Source organism: Callospermophilus lateralis, chromosome 6 (genome assembly GCF_048772815.1).
Source record: "Callospermophilus lateralis isolate mCalLat2 chromosome 6, mCalLat2.hap1, whole genome shotgun sequence".
Lineage (NCBI taxonomy): Eukaryota > Metazoa > Chordata > Mammalia > Rodentia > Sciuridae > Callospermophilus > Callospermophilus lateralis.
Genome location: NC_135310.1, coordinates 95,298,813 through 95,320,614, shown reverse-complemented (window position 1 = coordinate 95,320,614; position 21,802 = coordinate 95,298,813). Strand labels below are relative to the sequence as shown.

Here is a 21,802-nt window from a genome sequence, read left to right as displayed (position 1 = left end):
TTATGAGTTCTACTCCTTTAGTTTATAAATCATATCTTAAGTAGATATTTTTACCTAAGCTCAATAATATACACTTATTAAATGCTAAAAAATATTTGGCAATAAAAGGTGTTTTTAAAAAGATTTGAAAAGGCTTTTCAAATGAGTTCAAAGCCAGCCTCAGGAATGGTGAGGTGCTAAGCAACTCAGTGAGACCCTGTCTCTAAATAAAATACAAAATAGGGCTAGGAATGTGGCTCAATAGTCAAGTGTCCCTGAGTTCAATCCACAGTATCTAAATAAATAAATAAATGCCTCATATTCTTTTTTTCACATTACTTGTAAATAACTTGCCATCTTCCCTACCTGTTCTCCCAGGGGGCAATGTCTACATATATCCAAATATACCAGCCAAACTTGTCATTCAGGCTTACTCTCCTATTGACACTACATCTTGAGCCAATTTAAGCAAATCAGATTGGGCTCCCTGCCCTTATTTTGACAACCATTGTGGCTTGTATATATGTATACATCTTTATAAAACACAGTCGTTACTATATTATATTATTTATTTATCAATCTCTCCCGTGGGCTGGTGTACTCTACTACAGTTGTGTGACAGACACATACCAATGATTCATTAATACACCAATATTTTACACTTTCCTTTAGCTAGTATATCATTTAAGACATATAATTTGCATTCTTATCTTAAAATATTAAGCAGGATGTCTTCTGAACACGATTAAGCCTATTTCAGATTCCATAACATATTGTCACAATACGTTTATCTTTCTTTCTTCAGATTGAAGTGGGCTAGGCTTACAATTGTTTTTGAAGCTGATCTTCAAGCTCCCAACCCTCCCCTCTCATGGGAAATGCAAGAGCAAACAAAATGAAAACAGTTACACAAAATAAGGCAAAACCAAACAAAGAATGATGGCACAAGGATACAGTCTATCACTAAAAATAAACCAAATACAGCAAGCAAAATATGCTAGGCTGCAGATATATACCCCTGAGCGACATGGAGAGCAATAATCAACAGGTCTTTTCCTCCTTACCCATTGACTCTTTTCTGTGTTTCATTTATTTTTAATTAAAGGGGGGATCTTAAAGCAGGTGGATTGAATATGAATAAAACAGGACACCAAGGCCACAAGGGAAGCACTGAAATCCTGCTGTTTCTTACAGCAATGCCAGAAAGAACAGAGGAGCAAACATTGGTTTATATCATCAAGAAATGCAGTAGATTCAAGTTATTATATTTCCTCCGACTTCCTAGCCAGCATTTAATTATTTATACTATAAAATGGCAAATATGAAATGAATGGTTTTATTTGTTATAGTGAAAGATCATGTTGAATAAGAAATTTTAGTATAAAAAATATGAGAATTTTTTAAGAACTATGGCTTAGTGTGTTCAGCCTGCTGAAACAAAATGTCATAAACTGAGTGGTTAATAAACAATAGAAATTTAGTTTGCACAGTTCTGGAAGCTGGGTAGTCCAAAATGAAGGTGCTGACAGATTTACTGTCTGGTAAGAGCCTGATTTCTCATAGATGGTGCCATTGAGCTATGCTCTCTCATGGTGGAAAGAACAAGCTAGTTCTCTGTTGTCTCTTGTTAACCATGAGAGCTACATCCTCATGACCAAATCACCTCCCCCAAGGCCTGACCTCTTATACCATCACCTTGAGGTGATATATATATATATCAGAACCTTGATGTATGTATATATCAGAACCTCACATGGTACCCAATCCAATGCATACTTCTTTGTTCTTATACATAAAATAAATTTGATTTTTAAAAATTTTAACTCATATAATCTGCTGATTTGAATGACTATGTCTCTTTGCCCAAATTCAGATGGATGGGTTAACTTCTAAAATCTAGTCTATTTCACTAGCTTATGTGGTTGTGCTGTAATTTTGTTTTAGTTACTACCTCTTTGTATTGTATTTTAAAATCAGGTCATATAAGACCTCTTGCTTGTCTTTTTGCTTAATATAGCTTCTACTATATGAAACTTTTTGTACTTCCCTGCAAAGTTTAGGATATTTTCCCAGATCTCTAGAGAGTCTCCTTGCTATTTTTATAGGAATTGCATTGAATCTGTGGTCACTTTGGGTAGTACAGTCACTTTAACAATATTGATTTGTCAAATCAATGAACACAGGATGTCTTTCCATTTTGTGCTATCCAATTTATTTCATAAATGTTTTATAGTTTTTATTGTTGAGATTAGATATTTTATACATTATGTGAGGTAACTCATTCAAAACAGCCAGGAAGACAGTCAGTGTTGTATAAAGGATAACTAATTTTAATGGTAGCTTATGATTCAAATGATATCTTAAATCACTCTATTATTGTAGAATGGATGCATTATATTTTAATGGTGTATAACATTGCATACAAATAATAATATACTACTAAATTTCCTGTGAAAATGTTAAATACTTTTATTGTATAACTCAGAAAATGATGCTGCATAGTATAGACCCAAGTTAACTAAAAATTATGTTCATGCAAGAACCTGTACATGGACTGGGCATGGTGGCACACACCTCTAACCCCCAGTGGCTTAGGAGACTGAGGCAGGAGGATCGCCAGTTCAAAGCCAGCCTCAGCAACTAGTGAGGCTCTAAGGAGCTCATTGAGACCCTGTCTCTGAATAAAATATAAAAAGGGATAGAGATGTGGCTCAGTGGTTAAGTGTCCTTGGTTCAATCCCCAGTAACAAAACAAAACACTTACATGTGTATGGTTATAGCAATTTTACTTACAACTGCCAAAATTTGGAAACAACTAAGATGTACTTCAGTAGGTGAATAAATAAATAAACTTCAGTATAACCAAACAATGAATATTATTTAATCTTAAAAAATGAACTTTCAAACAATAAAAATATATTGAAATACTTCAAATTCATATCACAAAGGGAAAGAAACTAGCTTGAAAAGTCTACATACTATATGACTTTAACTCTACAATATTATGTAAAAAGTAAATTATGGAATCAGTACAAAGATCAATGGTTGCCTTTGTACTATAAAGAGCTAGGAGGAGATCATCCAGAGGTAAGGCTAGAGAAGCTATCAGGCCTAATTGTGCAAAGTCTTGTTGACCAAGACAAAGTTGTGAGACTTTGGAAAGGATTTTGAATTCCAGTCTATGTTTGTATTTTAATTTTTATCAAATATTATTACTTTAATTATACATATTTATGGGGTACATCATGGAACTTCAATACATGCATTCAGTGTATACCAATCAAATCAGGGTAAATAACCCTGATGAAAAACATCTCTTTATTATTATTTTATGTTTTGATATTTGGCCTCATCTCTTCTTGCTAAACATAAATTATATAATAGGGAGTATTATATAAGGCTGGGAGTATTGCTCAATGGTAGAACAGTTGCCTAACATGCATGAGGCCCCGGGTTCAGTCTCCAATCCTACATAATTAAATATTCATATTAGGGTACTGTAAACAATATAGTTCTATACTGTGCTGTAGAAAACTTGAACTTTTTACTTCTAACAGCACTTAACTACATTCTAGTATTTGTTATCCAACCTCCTATACTTTCCATCATCCTTCTCAACTTCTAGTAATCACAAATATATAAATAAATCAACTCTTTTTGCCATCCACCTATGAAAGAGAAAATTTAGTATTAATTTTTGTCTGACTTTTTTGACTTAAAACAATGTCCTCCTGTTCCAGTTCCATCCAATTTTACTATAAATAATAGGACACTATTCTTTTTATGAATTAATAAAATGCAATTGTGTACACAGTGTGTATACATTCCATTATTCATTCATCCATTAAAGGACAGTGAAGCTGAATCCATATCTTAGCTATTAGGAAAAGCATAGCAATAAATATGGTTGGGCAAGTATTGCTTTGATGTGCTGAAATCATTTCCTTTGGATACTTATCCAGAAGCAGAATAACTAGATTATATAAGTGATCTATTTTTAGTTTTTGTGGGGGAACCTGAATAATGTTCTTCATAATGGCTATTCTAGTTTACTATATCATCAAAAATATATAAGAATTTTGTTCCTCCAGCTCCTTCCTAGCATTTATTGTCTTTTTGAAGTGGCCATTCTAATTGTGGAAAGATGACATCTCATTGTAGTTTGATTTGCATATACCCAACAGCTGAAGATGGTGAAATTTTTTCTTTAATAAATTTGTTAGAAATTTTAACTTTATTAGTTTTAGAAATGTTAATTCATATTATTTGTCCATTTTTAATTGAATGAAGAAACCACAATAAAATGATTGAGGATGTAGCTCATTGGAAGAAGATTTGCCTAGCATGTGTGAGGCCATCAATTTGATCACCATCACAGGGAGAAAAAATAATATCAAGAAAATAAGTAATCCAATTATATTTTATTTTTTAGGAGTCATTCAATAGTATTTTCTATTCTTACTTCTACCAATATTTTATGTAGAAATCACAATTATAAATGAATGAGGAATGATATAAAAAAATAACACTGATATATAAGTTTGAGTACTTAAAATCCTACACCCAATTCTCCAAAGGATTAACTTTGGTATTTCACTTGTGGCTGAGCTTTTCTCTCATCCATGTTCTCTTCCCATACATTAGGAAACTAAGCCTCAGAGATCGTTATATTTAATTAAGTTCTAAGATGTAAATTCTATTCACCTTTAAGTTGATCTATGTTACCAAGCAAATAGAACAGATATATAAAGATGAGAGATGGATGGTCATCACCCTGAATACCTAATTAGGTCTACTAGATAACTCTAATTCTACTATGCTCCATATACCAATAAAAACAGTGTTCTAAGTTATTTAGATTATAGATAACAGCTGGACTGTGTCTATTTATAGAAAATATAGGACACTTTGTTATATAAAATAATCTACTTCTAAAAATATTAAACTACATTTTCCATTATAAGTTATATGTATTTGATGCAAATTACTTCCTCTTTGCACAGTTAAAATATGTCTTCATTCCAGTTTGCACTTTCTTCTTCTCCTCAAAATTCATCATATCCTTTGAGTTATAAAATATTAAGTTGCTGTTCCAAACATTTCTGTTATTTGTGGTGCTTCTGTCCTGAGGAGCAGAGCAAACACTTTTTTCTAATGTCTACTGAATATTTAGTCTCATTAGCAGTTTTGAGAAATCCCTCAAAAACAGGGTGGGCTTCCTGTATGAGGTTCAGATTAAATGCTATCACTTTCAGAAGTGCCTATCTAGGCTCTAGGAGAGAAAGTTGTACTACTTTGTCCCTTGAGAAAGCTCTCCTAATTATTAGTTTGTACAGTGTTTGCCAATTGCCTTATGATTTTTTCAGTATTATTACCACAAACAGTGTCCTAGTTATTTCCTTTATTTTCCTCATCATATAGCTTCCTGTAGTTGAGCCCATGGCTTACTTCATTATTATCCTCTGCATGCTCATTTGCCCCATGTATGTCAATGGCCATTGGGTAAGAAGTCAAAATTAATTAATTATTATATTGTTTTGGGGAATCTACACAAGATAGTCTTCAATATATATATTGAGGCAAAGTATCAAATTTTGGCTCAAGAAAAGAAATGTTGCTGATTTTTTAATGCATTCATAAGATGTGACCCTGTCCTCTTTTCCTAATATGAATATAAGAACGATATATGTTTCTATATTTCTCTGTAAGATTTTCAACTACTTTTCTATCGTGATTGTCCAAAGAATGTGTTTTGACTGATCTAATATGTCAAAAATTTGAATCCAAATGTAAATAAATGTCTAAAGCAATAAAACACCTCTTTCCTTAAAAATTGAATTAGGTCTTTGCTAAGAATTGTATCATTGCTCATTTACTCTATCAGAAGAATAAACTTCATTAATAGCATGAGCCATGGCATCTTGAACACAGTAAATACTTAGCTTACACTTGTGAACAATGTTGATGACTTTATATCATGAGGAAATAAACACCTAAACTACAGTCAAATATTAGACAGTCTTGCTATCCTGTGTCTTCCTTTTTGGGTTCATACTTTGAGGATGACATTTAAAACCAGGTACTGCAAATATAATATAAATATATTTGTACTGCTGGAGAACTCGGAGCAGTTTCTTCTCATTTAGAAAAATAGTTTCTTTTTTATCCACTGTGTTTAATATAAATACAATTTCCAGAGTACATAAAAATCTCTGTTTTAGTTTATAGAATGTAATCAACCTTTTTATTGACTATTGTCATTTGCAAAATGCAATAAGCCTGACCCATTGACAGTCATGGGTTAATGTATGGATCAATCTTGTTCGGTGGAAATTCATTTATGGAGGAAATGAGCAGTTCTGATCAAATTAAAAAGAAGAAGATCATTTGTCTTGAATTTTTTAGCACGTCAAGGGCATCCAATAAATTGTAATCTGTCACTTAAAGTTTTATTCTGAGCCTTTGAATTTCAGAATAATGTAACTACTTTTACCTTATTTTGATACATTCTTGCAATTGGATCTGCTAAAATGAATAATCCACATTAATTATCAGCTTGTCAGCAATTGTCATAGCTTTAAACATGAAGATAAAGCAGAAAGTTCATGTTTTTAGTGCTATCTACCAAAAATTAATTCTTTGAAATAAAGAAAAAAATAGCTTTCAACACTCCCAACCAACAGGGGCTGTTCAGTTCCCATTATTCTTCATGATAAAACAAACAAAAAATTGTAGTCATATTAATCTTCTCTAATCTTATAAACATGTAGTTGAATTAACATTTTATATAACAATGTAATTAGTGAGAGCTTAAAATAGTGTAAATAAAAGGAATATGAAAGAGATATTTTTCTAAAGGTCTATGCAAAGGAGAATGTTGGAGGCAAGTTTAGGTTAACATAAAAGGACTTAACAAGATAATTACTATGAATTGTTTAGGCAAAAGATTTAATGCTTTGTATTATCTTGGTGTTTCTTGTTAAATTACAAATGTAATGCTTGGGTCTCCTCATAATTCGAAACATTTAATGTCATTTACATAGATGTTATGTTATACTGTATTGGCTGATATACAAGAGTAAATATATAAGATGATTTATATTTTTTTATTTTCTATAATTGCTTTCTCAAATTCTTTTGGTGACAGTTATTGGCCATTTTCTGTTAATGCCTTAACCATCTCCAAAGACTTATGATGATCTTTCTTTTCTGACCTTTCAGCTCTGGAAAGCAATCTCTAGCTTTCTGTAGCTCCATAGGATCTTGTGCATCTTTAGACACCAACCAAGCCTCACATTCTCTTGAAGTCTTATTCCTTAATCTTGGAGCAGTTTACCTGAATACAACCTCCTCTAATTATTTTACCTTATTCTTAGTTAAGACTAGTGAATTTATCAATGATATTAATACATTTAGTATCTAAATAGTCATTAAAATACCTGATATAGTTTTGTCAAATGCTGTTCCCTAACTATATTCATGTACTGTGATCAGTTTTAATAAAGTATTGTGGTCTAAAGCTGTATTTTAATAGAGACATTATTTTAGCAAGGGAAGTCCATTTTAGTGTTAATGGAGTTCAGACTAGTTCAATTTGCTGAGGAAGCAGATTCATCCTCCTTGAACATACAATACTCTGAGCCCACCCTGGAAGTAGTGCTGCGTCCTTGGGCAAGACAGGAATTCTGCCAAGACTCTGACAGTATTAAGCAATTCCTCTACTGGCATCCTCCTTCCAAATGCATTAAACATTAAAGGACAATGCATTAAGTGACTTGTACCTTGGTATGGATCAATTTATTAGAATGCTTTTCTCCTGAAAGGAAGGGCTGATGGTACAAGTGATGGATAACAAGAAGGGTAGGGAGAAAGCAGAGCAAAGTGCAGTGTGTTCAGAGAAGGAGAGAGATACTGGAGACTTTTACAAAGCCCATTTTCATCACATCTTACTCTATTATTTCTTGCATTTCAAATATAATGAAAAAAACAATTATCATAACAATAATCTTTGATAAATAATCTTTACCACAGATCCAGGTATGCAGAAACAAGTGGTGCCACGTTCATTTTCCATGCACATCCTGGGAGTACATGAGTGGGGAATGTACTCAAGTTCCTTCTCACAGTGACGTCCAGACCATCCTGTTAAATAAAACCCCAAACAGACATTTAGTTTTCAACAATAATAATAAGGGTGACAGCTTGTATGTATTGGTATTTACTATTTGTGAAACTAGCCTAAGTATTTTATACAATTTATGTCAGTTCATCTTCATAATCATTTTATCAGGCAGGTAGTTGCAATCAGTATCTCTAGTACATGAGAAAATTAAACTATGAGAAGTTAAATAGTTTGCTCTAAAATCACACATTATGTAAGAATGAAAGCAAATACATGTCAAAATAAAGTTTCAGAATTTATTCATGATGCCATTCAACATTATATCTTCAGATGTCTTCATTTATTTTACCTTGTATAAAATAGATAGAAGGCAATGGAATAAACATAGTCATGATTCCATTTAATATGAATTTTAAACTGAAGGAAAGCAACACTATCAATATCTATATATGCAATGTTTTTATAATACTTGTAATATTTTATGTTAATGTTATCAAGATATCATTCTGTGGAATGTAAATATTTTGCCTATGCTCAACTGAGCATTGAGTGTAAAAATTCTTTTTAAAAAAGGTTATCTGATTTCCCATAACAAAACACTGTTTTCATGTGTGCATTTCATTTGTTTTCTTCCTAGTATTGCATCATCTTCATCATTAAGCTGGAGTTAACATTGCTAAGCTCCCCACAACATAATATGTCAGCAGCTGTGGTCTCCTAGGTACATACGAGGTACATTTTTTCAAACCATTGATTCTTTCATGTCAGGAAATTATTTGTAATTATCTTAGTAAATTTACCAGGTCAGCCACAGCATCATATTAATCTAACTATCTCATTCTACATGGGTACAACATGTCTTCAGAGCAATTCCCTGTGCTGTCTGCTGGCTGCTAGTTGACTAACTATGCCAGCATAATTGCAACGTTTTAACCTTTCTTTATTTTTCTATGTATTACCCAATACATAGAAATAATTTCTATGTATTACCCAAGCATTTAACTTGAAAAGCAGCTACTGAGAAATGTGAAATATTACTGTTGTTCCTACTTAAAAATGTAACCTTATTGTTCTTCCTGAAAAATTATAGAAGAAAATTAAATATAGTATTCTAGAGAAATTAGAAAATATTTAATGTAATGCTACTTTATAAAATGAGGACCACTTTTAAGTACTTAGTAATGTCCAGATCAAACTTAGATATATCTGCTAGAAGGCTAAGTGTATCAAATCTTTGTCTAAGATTCTTCCCACTTTGCAATGCTCTTTCATGTGCTTAGATGATTCCATAGGGATCTCCACTCTGGAAGTTACAAAAGACAATACAGAAAAAAAAAAGAAAGGAAGGAAGGAAGGAAGGAAGGAAGGAAGGAAGGAAGGAAGGAAGGAAGGAAGGAGGAAAGAAATAAAGAAAGAAAGAAAAAAGACTTTTGCAACTACTGTAAAAAGTTGTTATAACCAGTCATTCACATTATTCACATCTTTGAATCTCTCAAACTTAGTTGAGCATAACGCATATTCATTAAAAATATTTGCATCCTAAAAATGGTTTTAATAAAAGTTGAACACGTACAAATACAATACAATACAATACATACATGGAAAACTTAGTAACATTACTTAGAAACACCTAAGAAATATGAATGGAATTTTGAATATAAAATTTAGAATAGTTACTTCAGGGTGGAGGGAAAGAAATATGCTCTTAGAGGCATATAGAGGAGGATAGAATTATTGGTAACATCATATTTCTTGATGTAAATATGATATGCTTATTATATATTTTATGTAAGGACATATATATTCTTATTGATTAGAATGTTTCATGATATTTTAAACAATTAAAAATTATAAATTTCCTCTTGCTTTTAATACCAGGACAGACATGGCAAAGTTTTAAATTATGAGGACAGTAAAAAGATGGAGCTGGAGTTGTAGTTCAGTGATAGAGCACTAGCAAGCTTTTGGCCCTAGGTCTGATCCTCAGCACTACTTAAAAAATAAATAAATAAACTAATAAGAATAAAGATACTGTGTCCATCTACAACTAACTAACTAACTAAATAAATAAAATGTACTGGACCAATTAAATAGACAATAAATATTTTAATCAAGAGTATTTTGATACTCTTAGATACTCTCTTCTATTTTTTAGAGGAGAACATTTCGACTTAATTTCTCTAAAACAAATGCTGGGGTGAGCTAGAGGGAGAGTAACTGGAGGAGTAGGCTGAGGGGCCTAATAATGATTAGGCCCCCTGTGTTTGCAGACTCTGACTAAATTTAGACTCCTATTCTTCCTAGGACAAGACTAGATTAGAAGATAAATAAATCAGGGTGCAACTCAAGAAGTATAAGTCACTTTACATATTTAAACAAAGAGAGCCTTCTCATGAGATTAGATGCTTACAAAATAATTACAAGAAAGGGCTAAGAAGTATCTCCAAGGACAGATAGGACTTTCTGGGAGGACTTTGCCCCTCAGCTAGAATGATGGGATGACAAATAGTAATGTTGAGTTGGAGAACTCACTGTATAATCCAGGTGAGCCGTGTTGCTGGGAAGTGTCCACTACAGTACCCCAGCTGCTCTGCCTGCCCTGGAGCTCACGACAGAACACCAACTGCCAGGTCTGGCTGCCACTTTTACTTGTGCTACATTTTAATATACATAAAGTCAGTGACCTACAGTGAGATCTTCTGCAGAAAACCACATATCTACATGACCTTCTTTACCACCAGAAACCACAGGAGCCTTCAGAATCCAGATATATTTATTATTAGTGAGACTCAATTATATTCACGACCTCAGCTTCATGAACATCTAGAAACTGTAGCTTTTAATTTGCTTGCCACTACAATATAGGAAACCACAACAGACAGGATGGATGCTGAAAACTAGTCATACTCATCAAAAATAAAGAAATAAGTAAAAACGATAGATACTTATACTGCCATAAGGTGACATGATGGTGAGAAATGGAAAGAGAATAAGAGAATATAAATCAGACCAATGGATATCCATTAGGCAAGATTTAAAATTGTCCTGTGAAGCAGAGCTGAAGAAACACATTGTCCATTAAACCTCATGTAAGTTTGATGGTCACTGTAATAGGGTAACCAAGTATTAAAAAATATTTTGGTAATTAAAACCAAGAAATAAAATATTTCATTAGCAATCCAAAAAAAGTGGTCAAATCATGGTGACTACAAACTAAAATTATTAATCTAATATTTGACACAAATTAGAAAATAAATAAATTCTGTTAGAACAATGACAAATAATTCAAGTAAAAATAAACATGACTTTAGATTGAACATTATGATAAATATTATAGTGATACTTAAGTTTATGAATTAAAAGACTTTAAATACATCTATATAAATACCTGGAAACATACTTTCACTCTATGTTATCCCAGAGTAGTTATATTAGGTTGAGTCACTCTCTCAAAGAATTTCATATTTTCTTTTAATTCCAGCCTCCTTCTCAGTGCCAAGTGATAAACCTACAATAATTCTTACTGGTTACTATATTATCTAGTAATTGAATAGCATAAATTAAAATTACTTTTTAGTATAATTTTAGAATATGAAGAATTGATTTTTATATTTAAGTCATCATGAAAATATAATCTTACAAACTCTTCTTTTTGTCAAAGATTATTTCACTTTTTATGGGCCTTGATTAAAAAGATAAACTGTTTTGTGTGACTTCTGTTCTAAACACAGAATTCCCATTCCTAACTTTGTAATTGTGAGCTCTGGTAACAGACATAATCTATGTTTCTGTTTCCTTGCCATTAGGACGAGGCAGCATTTCTGCTACAAAAAGAATAATGCTGCTTTAAAGACACAATGTGTTTCTGCAGTCTACATCATCACTACCGACATCATTGTACCCTCCTGGGTATAAATCGTATTTGGGCCCAATGACTGCTCCAGGGATTCAGAACAACAATGGGTGCAGCAATCACATTTGCAGCACAGAGTCTGTTCCTCATCACTTTCATATTGCTCACAGTATGATGGCTCTGGCTGCACTTACGAGTGTAAGTTAAGCATTGTTATATAACAATGTCAATGGGACCATTTAGTCTAAAATACAACTTACGGTCAATGCAACTTGAATTCCTGTATTGATACTTTAGTACAAATGAGTTCATAAACCATTCAGTTCATTATATACATACAAGATGAACTGTATATTCAGGACATTCCTAAATGCTATTCGGGTTGTCTTTTCATGAAAATTTCATGTAAAGGGGAAGAGTGAGGTCTGAAATCCAACCTGTAATCCACTTGTCAGACATTGTACCTACTGGCTGGGAGGAAGGGACATAAGCAAATAGTTTGCCTACTTAGAGAATCAGGACTGATATAAACATGGCTCTGTCAGTGACTTAGTGACTTTGCAACACTGGCTAACATCATAAATAATTCCCCCCTTTTTTTTTTCAGTCTGTGCTATAACTCCCAGAGGACCCATTATTGTACAACTTTTCTACTAGGATGTGTTAATACAAAACTAAATAACATTTAGAATGCCTCTTAGTCTACTTAGATCCAATTTAAATTTTAGTGTGTTCTACAGACACATCTGTTAAGAAAACAAGTATTTATTTTTTCAAAGTTTGGTCTGTTCAGAATGTTTCAGGAGTGTAGGAATCATACAGCTGTTTAGATTAAAAGAGGGAAGAGAAAAGAAAGATAAAATTATAAATCTTATGGCACAATAAATGAACCATTCAAGGTTATTGCCATGAAAGAAGAGAGAGATGTTTGATGAATATGAATAAATTTTGGCAATTGGCAACATGACGTAAAGTTAAGGAAGATTTCCACAACTGACAGAAATAGAAAATAGCAATGATTTATGGTGCATAACTTAAAGACCTAAGAATGCCTAGCCAAAGTAGACTTCCATCTCACTATGTAAGATTAGCAAAATGGCATGAAAAAGATAAGACTCTAAAAAGAGTTATGAATATTATTTAAGGTTAGTGTTTTCCATGGATGACAAGGAAAAGCAGATAAGCATCAACCAAGTGAATTAGACTTTGTATCTTTGTATGATATCTGTGAAAATACAAATTCTCTGACAGAGCAGTGGAAAGATTTTGATTATAAAAGCTTTTAAAAAGAGAATCTGACAGATCTGGGTGTAAGACCTTTTTGAAGAATTCTCACAGTTATTAGAATCCAGACTAAACCATAACACACTGTTGGATCTTATTGGAGAAGATTCCTTTTTAAATGGTTGTCATTTAGAACTCTTAATTGTAGGAAAAGCACTAAACATGAGATTGATTCTTGTAGCAAATTTTTAACTGTACAGTATGTTGCTGTTAACTATACACATGGTTGCTGTACAGCAGATTTCTAGAATTTATTCGTCTTGCATAACTGAGACTTTATGGGAAGTTGTTATTCAGCAACATAACATTTTTTGGGGGAGAGATGAGAAGTGTATAAATGCTAGGCTAGGCTTCCTGATTATGAATCTAGCTCTGCCACTAACATATTCTGAGAAATTACTGAGTGGCTCTGGGACTGCTTCCACTTTGATAAAATGAGACTGGGAAAATGAGATACATTCTTCTCAAGGTTGTTATAAAAACCAGAGGAGTTAAAGCATAAAGAAAAGCATGTTGGGGCTGGGGATGTGGCTCAAGTGGTAGTGCTCTCGCCTGCCATGCGGGCGGCCCGGGTTCGATCCTCAGCACCACATACAAACAAAGATGTTGTGTCCGCCAAAAACTAAAAAATAAAATAATAATAATATAAAAAAGAATAGCATGCTGTCTGTGTACCAATACTGTTATTGCTATCATAATTATTATTATTTTTAAGAACTTCTATGTTAAAGTCTTCCCAAATTTGACTGCCAAAGTCTGAAATTCAAAATATAAGGAAAAAAGTGCTCAATAACAGAATTTGTAAGGAGATAAAATGTTATAATTAAAAGATTTAGAAGAAAATGTTGTAATTCTGTCAAAAAAATTTTCTGTTGGGAGTAAGGAAAAATTTGATTTCAAAGGGGAACAGGAGTGTACTTGGGGAAAATGGTGGTAACTGACTGACTGACTGTGGTTGTTTTTATGCAACTTTATGTATTTGTCAAAAACATAGATAGGTAACCAGAGAATACATTGTGTTATAGGAATAAATATACCCTGATAATATAGTCAACTATGACAGAGAAAACAAAGATAGATAAGATGGAAGGTGATCAATAGGATAAAGATTGTTTCTCAAATAACTTGGGAGAGAGGGTGAGTTGGCATGTTTAAGAGCCATGACTGCTGACATCCACTTGAAGTAGGGACAGTGGTCTGCAGGAGGATGCACAACACTTTCCAAGAGTTTGTTTCATTTGTTTTTGCTCCTGCAAAAGGCAGTGAATATCTGTCTTAATTCAAAAAGATCAGCAATTTTTAACACCTAATAACACTAGAGGGTCTCATTTTAGGTCTTCTACTTTCTACTATGGAACTAGGAGGAATGCTTAAGCTTCATTTGAATGCTGCAGCAATTTCAAAATGGCTTCATGCTTCTAAGTAAATCCAGAAGAAGTAGGATTTTAGCTTACAGCATCAAAACTAATCTAGAAGTGGTAATAACTTTAAGAACATGGAAAAATATGAAAGTATCAATTATATGTATTGATGGGTTAAAAACTACAATTTATGTAGAGGTTGCACTCAACGTCTTTTGGAGAATTATTTCCATTGCTTATGTTAACTGTCATAGGGATTTAAATGTTAAGACTATGATAAATATAGATCTGCTTAAAAGAGATCAAACTATGGAAATTGCATTTATCCTTTGTATCAGAAAATTTAATCTGTCCTTCTTTTATTTCAAAAGTTAAAGTTTGATGTATAGGAGGCAACTTTAAAATTCCATGTGCACTGATTTCTAGATGTGTTATGTAACCAGATAAAATCTGGTACCAGTAATAAGTCAGAAATGAGTATGAAAGTAAACAGATCTGGAATCTCAGTGATTTCTAAACTTGGAAAATTCATGCAGGTGATATTCATTGACACATACTCACTATTTCCTACAGCTTCACATAAATCTTATAAGCACTAATTCGCACATGACTACCTGCATGTTTTTCTCTCAGTAGACTCAATATTAAACTCAGACCCATGGGGTATTCTGAAGTCTTCTATAGAGTATAAAAATAGTGATACTTTTATATATCCAAAAATATACACCACATATAATACTTGTTGCTAAGGGAAATTCGGTCATTCAACATTACTTCTGGGTGGATGTACCTAAATGTTGAAGATGAATGATAGAAGAATAGGAAAAGAGCAACAAACATGAACATTTAAAGAAAAAAAAGGAAGAGGAAAAAATGATAAATGTTTATGTCATTATATATTTAAAGAGACTATGGATGCTTTAACAAAATGCCATAGACAAGATGGCTTATAAACAAAAGACAATGATTTTTCTGTTTTAGGGGCTAGGCAGTTTCCAAGATCAAATTGATGGATGATTCAATGACCCGGGAGCCTGCTTCATGATTCTTAGGCCATGCCTTCTGCATGTGCCCTAGAATAGTGGAGAGAGATTGCCAGCTCTCTGGGGACTCTTTTATGAGACCACTAATTCCATTCCTGAGAGATCTACTCTCTTTACCTAACCACCTCCCGCAAACACAACTGGTTAATAATATCATATTGGTGATTATGTTTTACCATATGAATTTTAGGAGAATGCAAATATTTCAGATCATAGCAGCAATTATTCCTTGCATAAAAGCAGCTTATTGAGTTTGTCCATTTCTGTGCTGAAAATTATGAAAGAAATAATGTTGTCAATATCAATAAGCTCTAACATTTATAAATGACTTGCTCTGTGCAGGAAATATTTGATATAAAGATCAAGAATCTGAAGCTTATATAAATTCAAAAAATCCATTCCTTCTGACAGCCTAAGTGATTGCTTTCCAGTGTCAGAACATTCATTTCACATTTTTTAAGCACAGGGATTGCTTAGAACCTGATTGGTAGTCAGTAAAACTATTGATGGAGTCTACTGTTAAAATTGTACTATGTACACATATACATCTGTATACTAACATACATATATATTAAATATTCATTCATTTTATACTTAATATTTTTAATAATTACCTTGTTGACATTTGCAAATGTATCCATTGATAAGATCTTCACAGATTGCCTCATGTAGACATGGTGATGAAGTACATTCATTTATATTATCTTCACAAAATTGACCAGAAAATCCAGGAAGGCATCTAAGGAAGAACAGTGACAAGAAGGAAAATTTATATATTTATATATAGTATATGAGAAATATCTCCTTCAATTCTGTTATTCAAATATATAGTTAGTGATCTGTGTCACCAAAGTATGATGCATAGAATTTTGAACCCCCCAAAACAGGTCCAAGTACTATGACCCTAGTAACTCTTAACATGATGTTATTTGGAAGAAGGATCTTTGCAGAGGTAATTAAGCATTTTGAGATGAGATCATCCTGTATTAATTCAGTGGGCTTTAAATCCAGTGGTGAGTCCTTAGAAGAAGAGATACAGAGAAACACAAGGGAGGAGGCCATGTGCAGATGGAGGCAGAGTAGAGGTATGTAGCCCCAAGTCAAGGAACACACAGACTGTCTAGGTGATAGAAGAATTTCCCCTAGAACCTTCAGAGGAAGTATAGCCTTTCCTACACTTTGAATCTGTATTTCAATTTTCACAATGGTGAGTAACCCAGTTTCATTTCTTTCTACCAAGCTTTCAGTAATATGACATTTTAATAATAATAATTCTGTTAATCAATGAATATGGGAGGTTTTTCCATCTTCCAGTATCTTCTTCATTTCTCTCTTCATTGTTCTGAATTTTTTACAATGAATGGTGGCTAAGATGCGGGTGAAGAGGAAACCTTACACATTATTGGTGGTAATATAAATTATACTCTGGAAGTCAGGATGGAGATTCCTCAAAAGACTCAAAATAGTATACCACATATGATCTACCTATATCATAACTGGTGTATATCCAAAGGAATTAAAGTTATTATAGTATAGAGATACCTGAATACCTATGTTTATTATGGCATAATTCACAATAACCAAGTTATGGAATTAGTCTAGGTACCTATCAACAGATGGACAGATAGAAAAAGTGTGGTAGTACATACAATGAAGTATTATTCAGTCATAAAGAAAAATAAAATCATGCCATTTGCAGGAAAATGGGTGGAACTGGATATCCATATGTTAAGCAAAATAAGCCAGACACACAGAAAGACAAATATAACATGTTTTCCCTCATTATGCTTAAATGTCAGACCCAAAACTTTGAAAATATAAGATGAAAAAAACACAATGAAAACAAGTCAAGACACAGGCACAGGCAACACCTTCCTGAATGGGACTCCAAAAGATCAGGAAATAATAGCAAAAATCAACAAATGGGGCTGCATCAAACTGAGAAGATCCTGCCACACAAAGGAACCAACCGAGTAAGGAGAAAGCCCAAAGAATGGAGATCTTTTCCAGCTACTCTTCTGAAAGACCATTAATATCCAGAATATGTATTAAAAAAATAAAACAACTAACAAGACAAAACTTAAACATAAAAGAAAAAAATCAATAGGCAAAAGAATTGAGCAGACATTTTTCTAAAGAAGTACAGCCTGGAAAGGTGGTAAAGTCCTGGGATCCCAACTACTTAGGAAGCTGAGGGAAGAGGGTGTAAGTTCAAGGTCAGCCTCAGCAACTTAACAAGATCCTGTCTCCAAAGTAAAATAAAAATAAAGGGGCTGGGGTTGTGACTCAGTGGAATTGCCTAGCATGTGTGAGGCACTGGGTTTGATTCTCAGCACCACATCTAAATATATGGCTAAAATAAAGAGACCCGTCAACGTCTAAAAAAATTTAAAACAATAAAAATAAAATAATAAAGTTAGGGATGCGGTTCAATGATAGAGCAATCCTAGATTGAATCCCCGGTACCAGAAACAAACTAATAACCAAACAAAGTACAAATGTTCAACATCTTCATCCATCAGGAAAATGCAATTCAAAACTGCATTGAGATGCTGTCTCTCCCCAGTCAGAATATCATTCATAGAGCATATATGTTTCTACTGGTTTAAGGTACCAAGTTTGTGGTAATTACCTATGTCATCCCTAGGAAATCAATATATGAAATGACATTAATGCTATCATATTGTTATCTTTAAAGAATGATTTTATATAAATCACAAAAATGCCAGTTGTCAAATCACAGTCTAAGACCTGATAGAGGATCCACAAACATTGACTAAAATACAGTGTTCATAAGCAATATGCACACATTTACATAGTACCTATGCCATGACAGATCTGTTATGAATGCTTGGGATACACAGAAAAGTAAAGCTGAGTGTCTTCTTTCAAGAAACACACCCAGCCTAGTTAGAAAAATGGACAAATAGCAATTGCAGTGATATGATATATACTATAATCTGAATTTAGAGAAATGCATTCCGTCATGGCAAAGAGAATATGAAAAGGTGAGATTAAGAATAGTGTGAATCAACTCAGAAACTGCAAATAGAACTGAATAAATGAAATGTAGTGCAAGACCGGTCTTAATGGTGTTTGTGGTGCTTATTATATAAATTAATATAAGAGGGTTTGATTATTATATATTATTGGATCATAGTTTTTAGTGTAGATAATATTTACTGAAAATTTATTTATGATAAATAACTTTACAAAGGTTCCAAGACTACTAAATTACAAATGCAAACTTTAAAACCAGGAAGTATAAGTTTTTTTCCACATACTGTAGTCATCATGTGTGAAATCAAGCAATTTTTTGATTTTGATGGATACTCACAGAATACTTGCTTGGGTGATGTAAAAATCCAGTACTATGTTCCAATGCAACCGGTCCTACCCCGTCAAATCTAGGTAATTATTAAATAATCAATTAGTGACCCCACTCTCCTAGACCCATTCTGAATGTGACTCTTTCCTGAGAATAAATCATAAGACTAATTTTAACTCTGTATGAATTTATGAGCTTATTGTGCAAAAAAGAGATGAAATCTTAAATATTGAATTGCCATTGTAATGGTGAACCTCCTTCTCTTTATAGTAAAATTGAATTCATGAGTTTTGCCTTTCTGAGGCAAATTCATGACTCATTTTTTTAATAATTTGTGTGTGTGTGTGTGTGTGTGTGCTGTATCTTAAATATCATAAAGTGTTCTAAATACATTTTCAATTTAGATACTTGCCAGCATCATATTAAATACCCATTGGTTCACATTCTTAATCTATCATCAATGTTATTATCGCTTTTAATTTCCACTGCTAAGGGAAAGACTATATACTTTATAATGATTTTTAAGGAAGTAGTGTTAAAAATTGCTGAATACACTTTTTTATTTTGGAATAATTCTAGATTTACAGAAAATTTTCAATGGAAATATGAAAGTCCCATGTATTGAATACTCAATTTCTCTTATCACTAACATCTTACATTAATATTGTATACTTGCCACAAATAATTAAATGGTATTTGTTACATGTGATATAATAAAATATTAATATTATATAATAATCTAATAATGTTTCTATGTTATTATTAACTAAGTTCAATATATGACTATGATTTTGCTTAGTTTTTTTTTTAATCTAATATCCTTTTTCTTTTGAACTGAGGATTGAACCCAGGGGTACTTAACCCTTGAGTTCCATCACTGTATCCCCAGCTTTTTTTTTTTTTTTTTTTTAAGGACAGAATTCTAAGTTTCTGAAGCTTACCTCCAACTTGAGGTCCTGCTCCCACAGCAACCCAAATGGTTGGGATTATAGTCATATATCATCATAACTGGTTCTAATAATCTTTTGTTTAGTTTTTCCATTCCAGTATCCTATTAGAATACAGTGCAATCTGTTGCCATGTTTCCTTTGACTTCTCTAAACTCTAAGCTTCTCATAATTCCTTGACTTTCACTCTTCTACACTGCTCTACATTTTAGGCTTATTTGATATTCTCAAGGTTATAGTGGTGTTATGTGTTTGCTATACATTTTTAGAATGGAAAGTAAATAATTTTAATGTGTGTGTGTAGTGAATATTTATGGAATTTTGAGTGGGATTGCATTGAACCTATAAATCAAGTTGGGAAGAAATGACATCTTAACATTACTGAGTCTTACATGTCATAAACAAGAAATATGTCTCTACTGACTAAGATCTTAGATTTTTCTCATTAGTATTTTGTAATTTTCCAAAAGCAGTTATTATACATATTTTACAATATTTACATCTAAGTGTTTAACTTTTGGAAGACTGCTATTTTAAATGGAATTTTTTCTTTGCTTTTTTTTCATATCAGTATTCCAGTGTTCTTTGTTGGAAAGCTATTCACTTATATATCGATTTCATATCCTGAAAGCTTGCTACACAAGCTTTGTAGTTTGTTAAACCAAATAGTAGATTTAACAAATAATAGATTTCCTGAGGTATTTTACTGAGACAATTATTACATGTGTGAATAAAGATAACTCAATCTCTGTATCTTTTATTTCTTTTTCTTGTCTTATTAAGTGGGGCTTCTAGTAACATGTTTAATAGCATTAGAGAAAGAGAAGATCCTTGTCTTGTTCCTAATCTTATGGAGAAAGAGTTTAGTTTTTAATAATTAAGCATTATCAGTTGTATTTTTATATGTAGCTTTAATGGATTATGGTGGCTCCTTTTTTTCGAGGTTTTTTTTTGATAGTTTTTATCATGAGTGAGCATTGAATTTATCAAATGTTTTTTGCATCAATTAATATAATCATATTTTTTATTCATCTGTTGATCTGATGATATAGTCATATTGACCAAATAATATATGGTATGCTAATGATTTATTTAATTATATTTTTATCTCAATCAACAGCTAGTCTAATGTATTGCACTGAATACTTTATGAGTATTAGATCAATCCTGATTTCCTAGCCTGGACTCTCCTTACTCAATCTAGGCATAAACACAGTCAATCTTATTATTAGCAAAGATCTTAAAATTTCCTTTTTAATATTTTAGTGTTAAATTTTACTTTGTCATGTAAGTTGATATGATGTTTACATTCTTAGCTTGAATGAAGAAAACATTTTGAAAATCCTTATAAAACAGAAGTGCATACAAGTTTATAATCTTACATTCCACAAAAATATTTATAGCATGACATAACATATGGGAAAATTTAGCTATAGATATTAATATCATATGCAGTTTAGTCCCATGCATATTTGTTAACTTTTAATAGAATTTTAATAGAACATTTGATAGATAAAAATAATATCCCCAGTCTGAACACTATTCTATTTTCAGCTTTTGTGGGATCATTGTTTTTAGGTTACATATATGAGTGAGGTCATTGCTCCTTTATTTCCTTTAGACTTATCCATGTTGCCACAAATAAGTTTCATTTTCTATATTTCATTGTGTATGTAGGTATGTATTTACTTTCTTTATTCATTCATCTGTCAATTGACACTTAAGTTGATTATATAACTTGACTCTTGTACATAGTGCTGAAAGAAATGTGGGAGGATAGATATATCCTTGACATACCAATTTCATTTACTTTTAATCTATACCCAGTAGCTGGATTACTGGACTACATGGTAGCTTTATGTTTAGTTTTCTAGGAAAACTCTGT

At 32.4% G+C, this 21,802-nt stretch overlaps 1 protein-coding gene across 1 annotated transcript in view; it reads right to left on the bottom strand.

Moving 5' to 3' along the window:
• Eys (EGF-like photoreceptor maintenance factor) overlaps positions 1 to 21,802 on the bottom strand; it is a 1,514,165-nt gene that overhangs the window by 749,688 nt on the left and 742,675 nt on the right. The window contains 2 exon segments of the mRNA XM_077109730.1: positions 8,006 to 8,121; positions 16,257 to 16,381. Of these exon segments, the coding sequence (XP_076965845.1) occupies positions 8,006 to 8,121; positions 16,257 to 16,381 (241 nt within the window).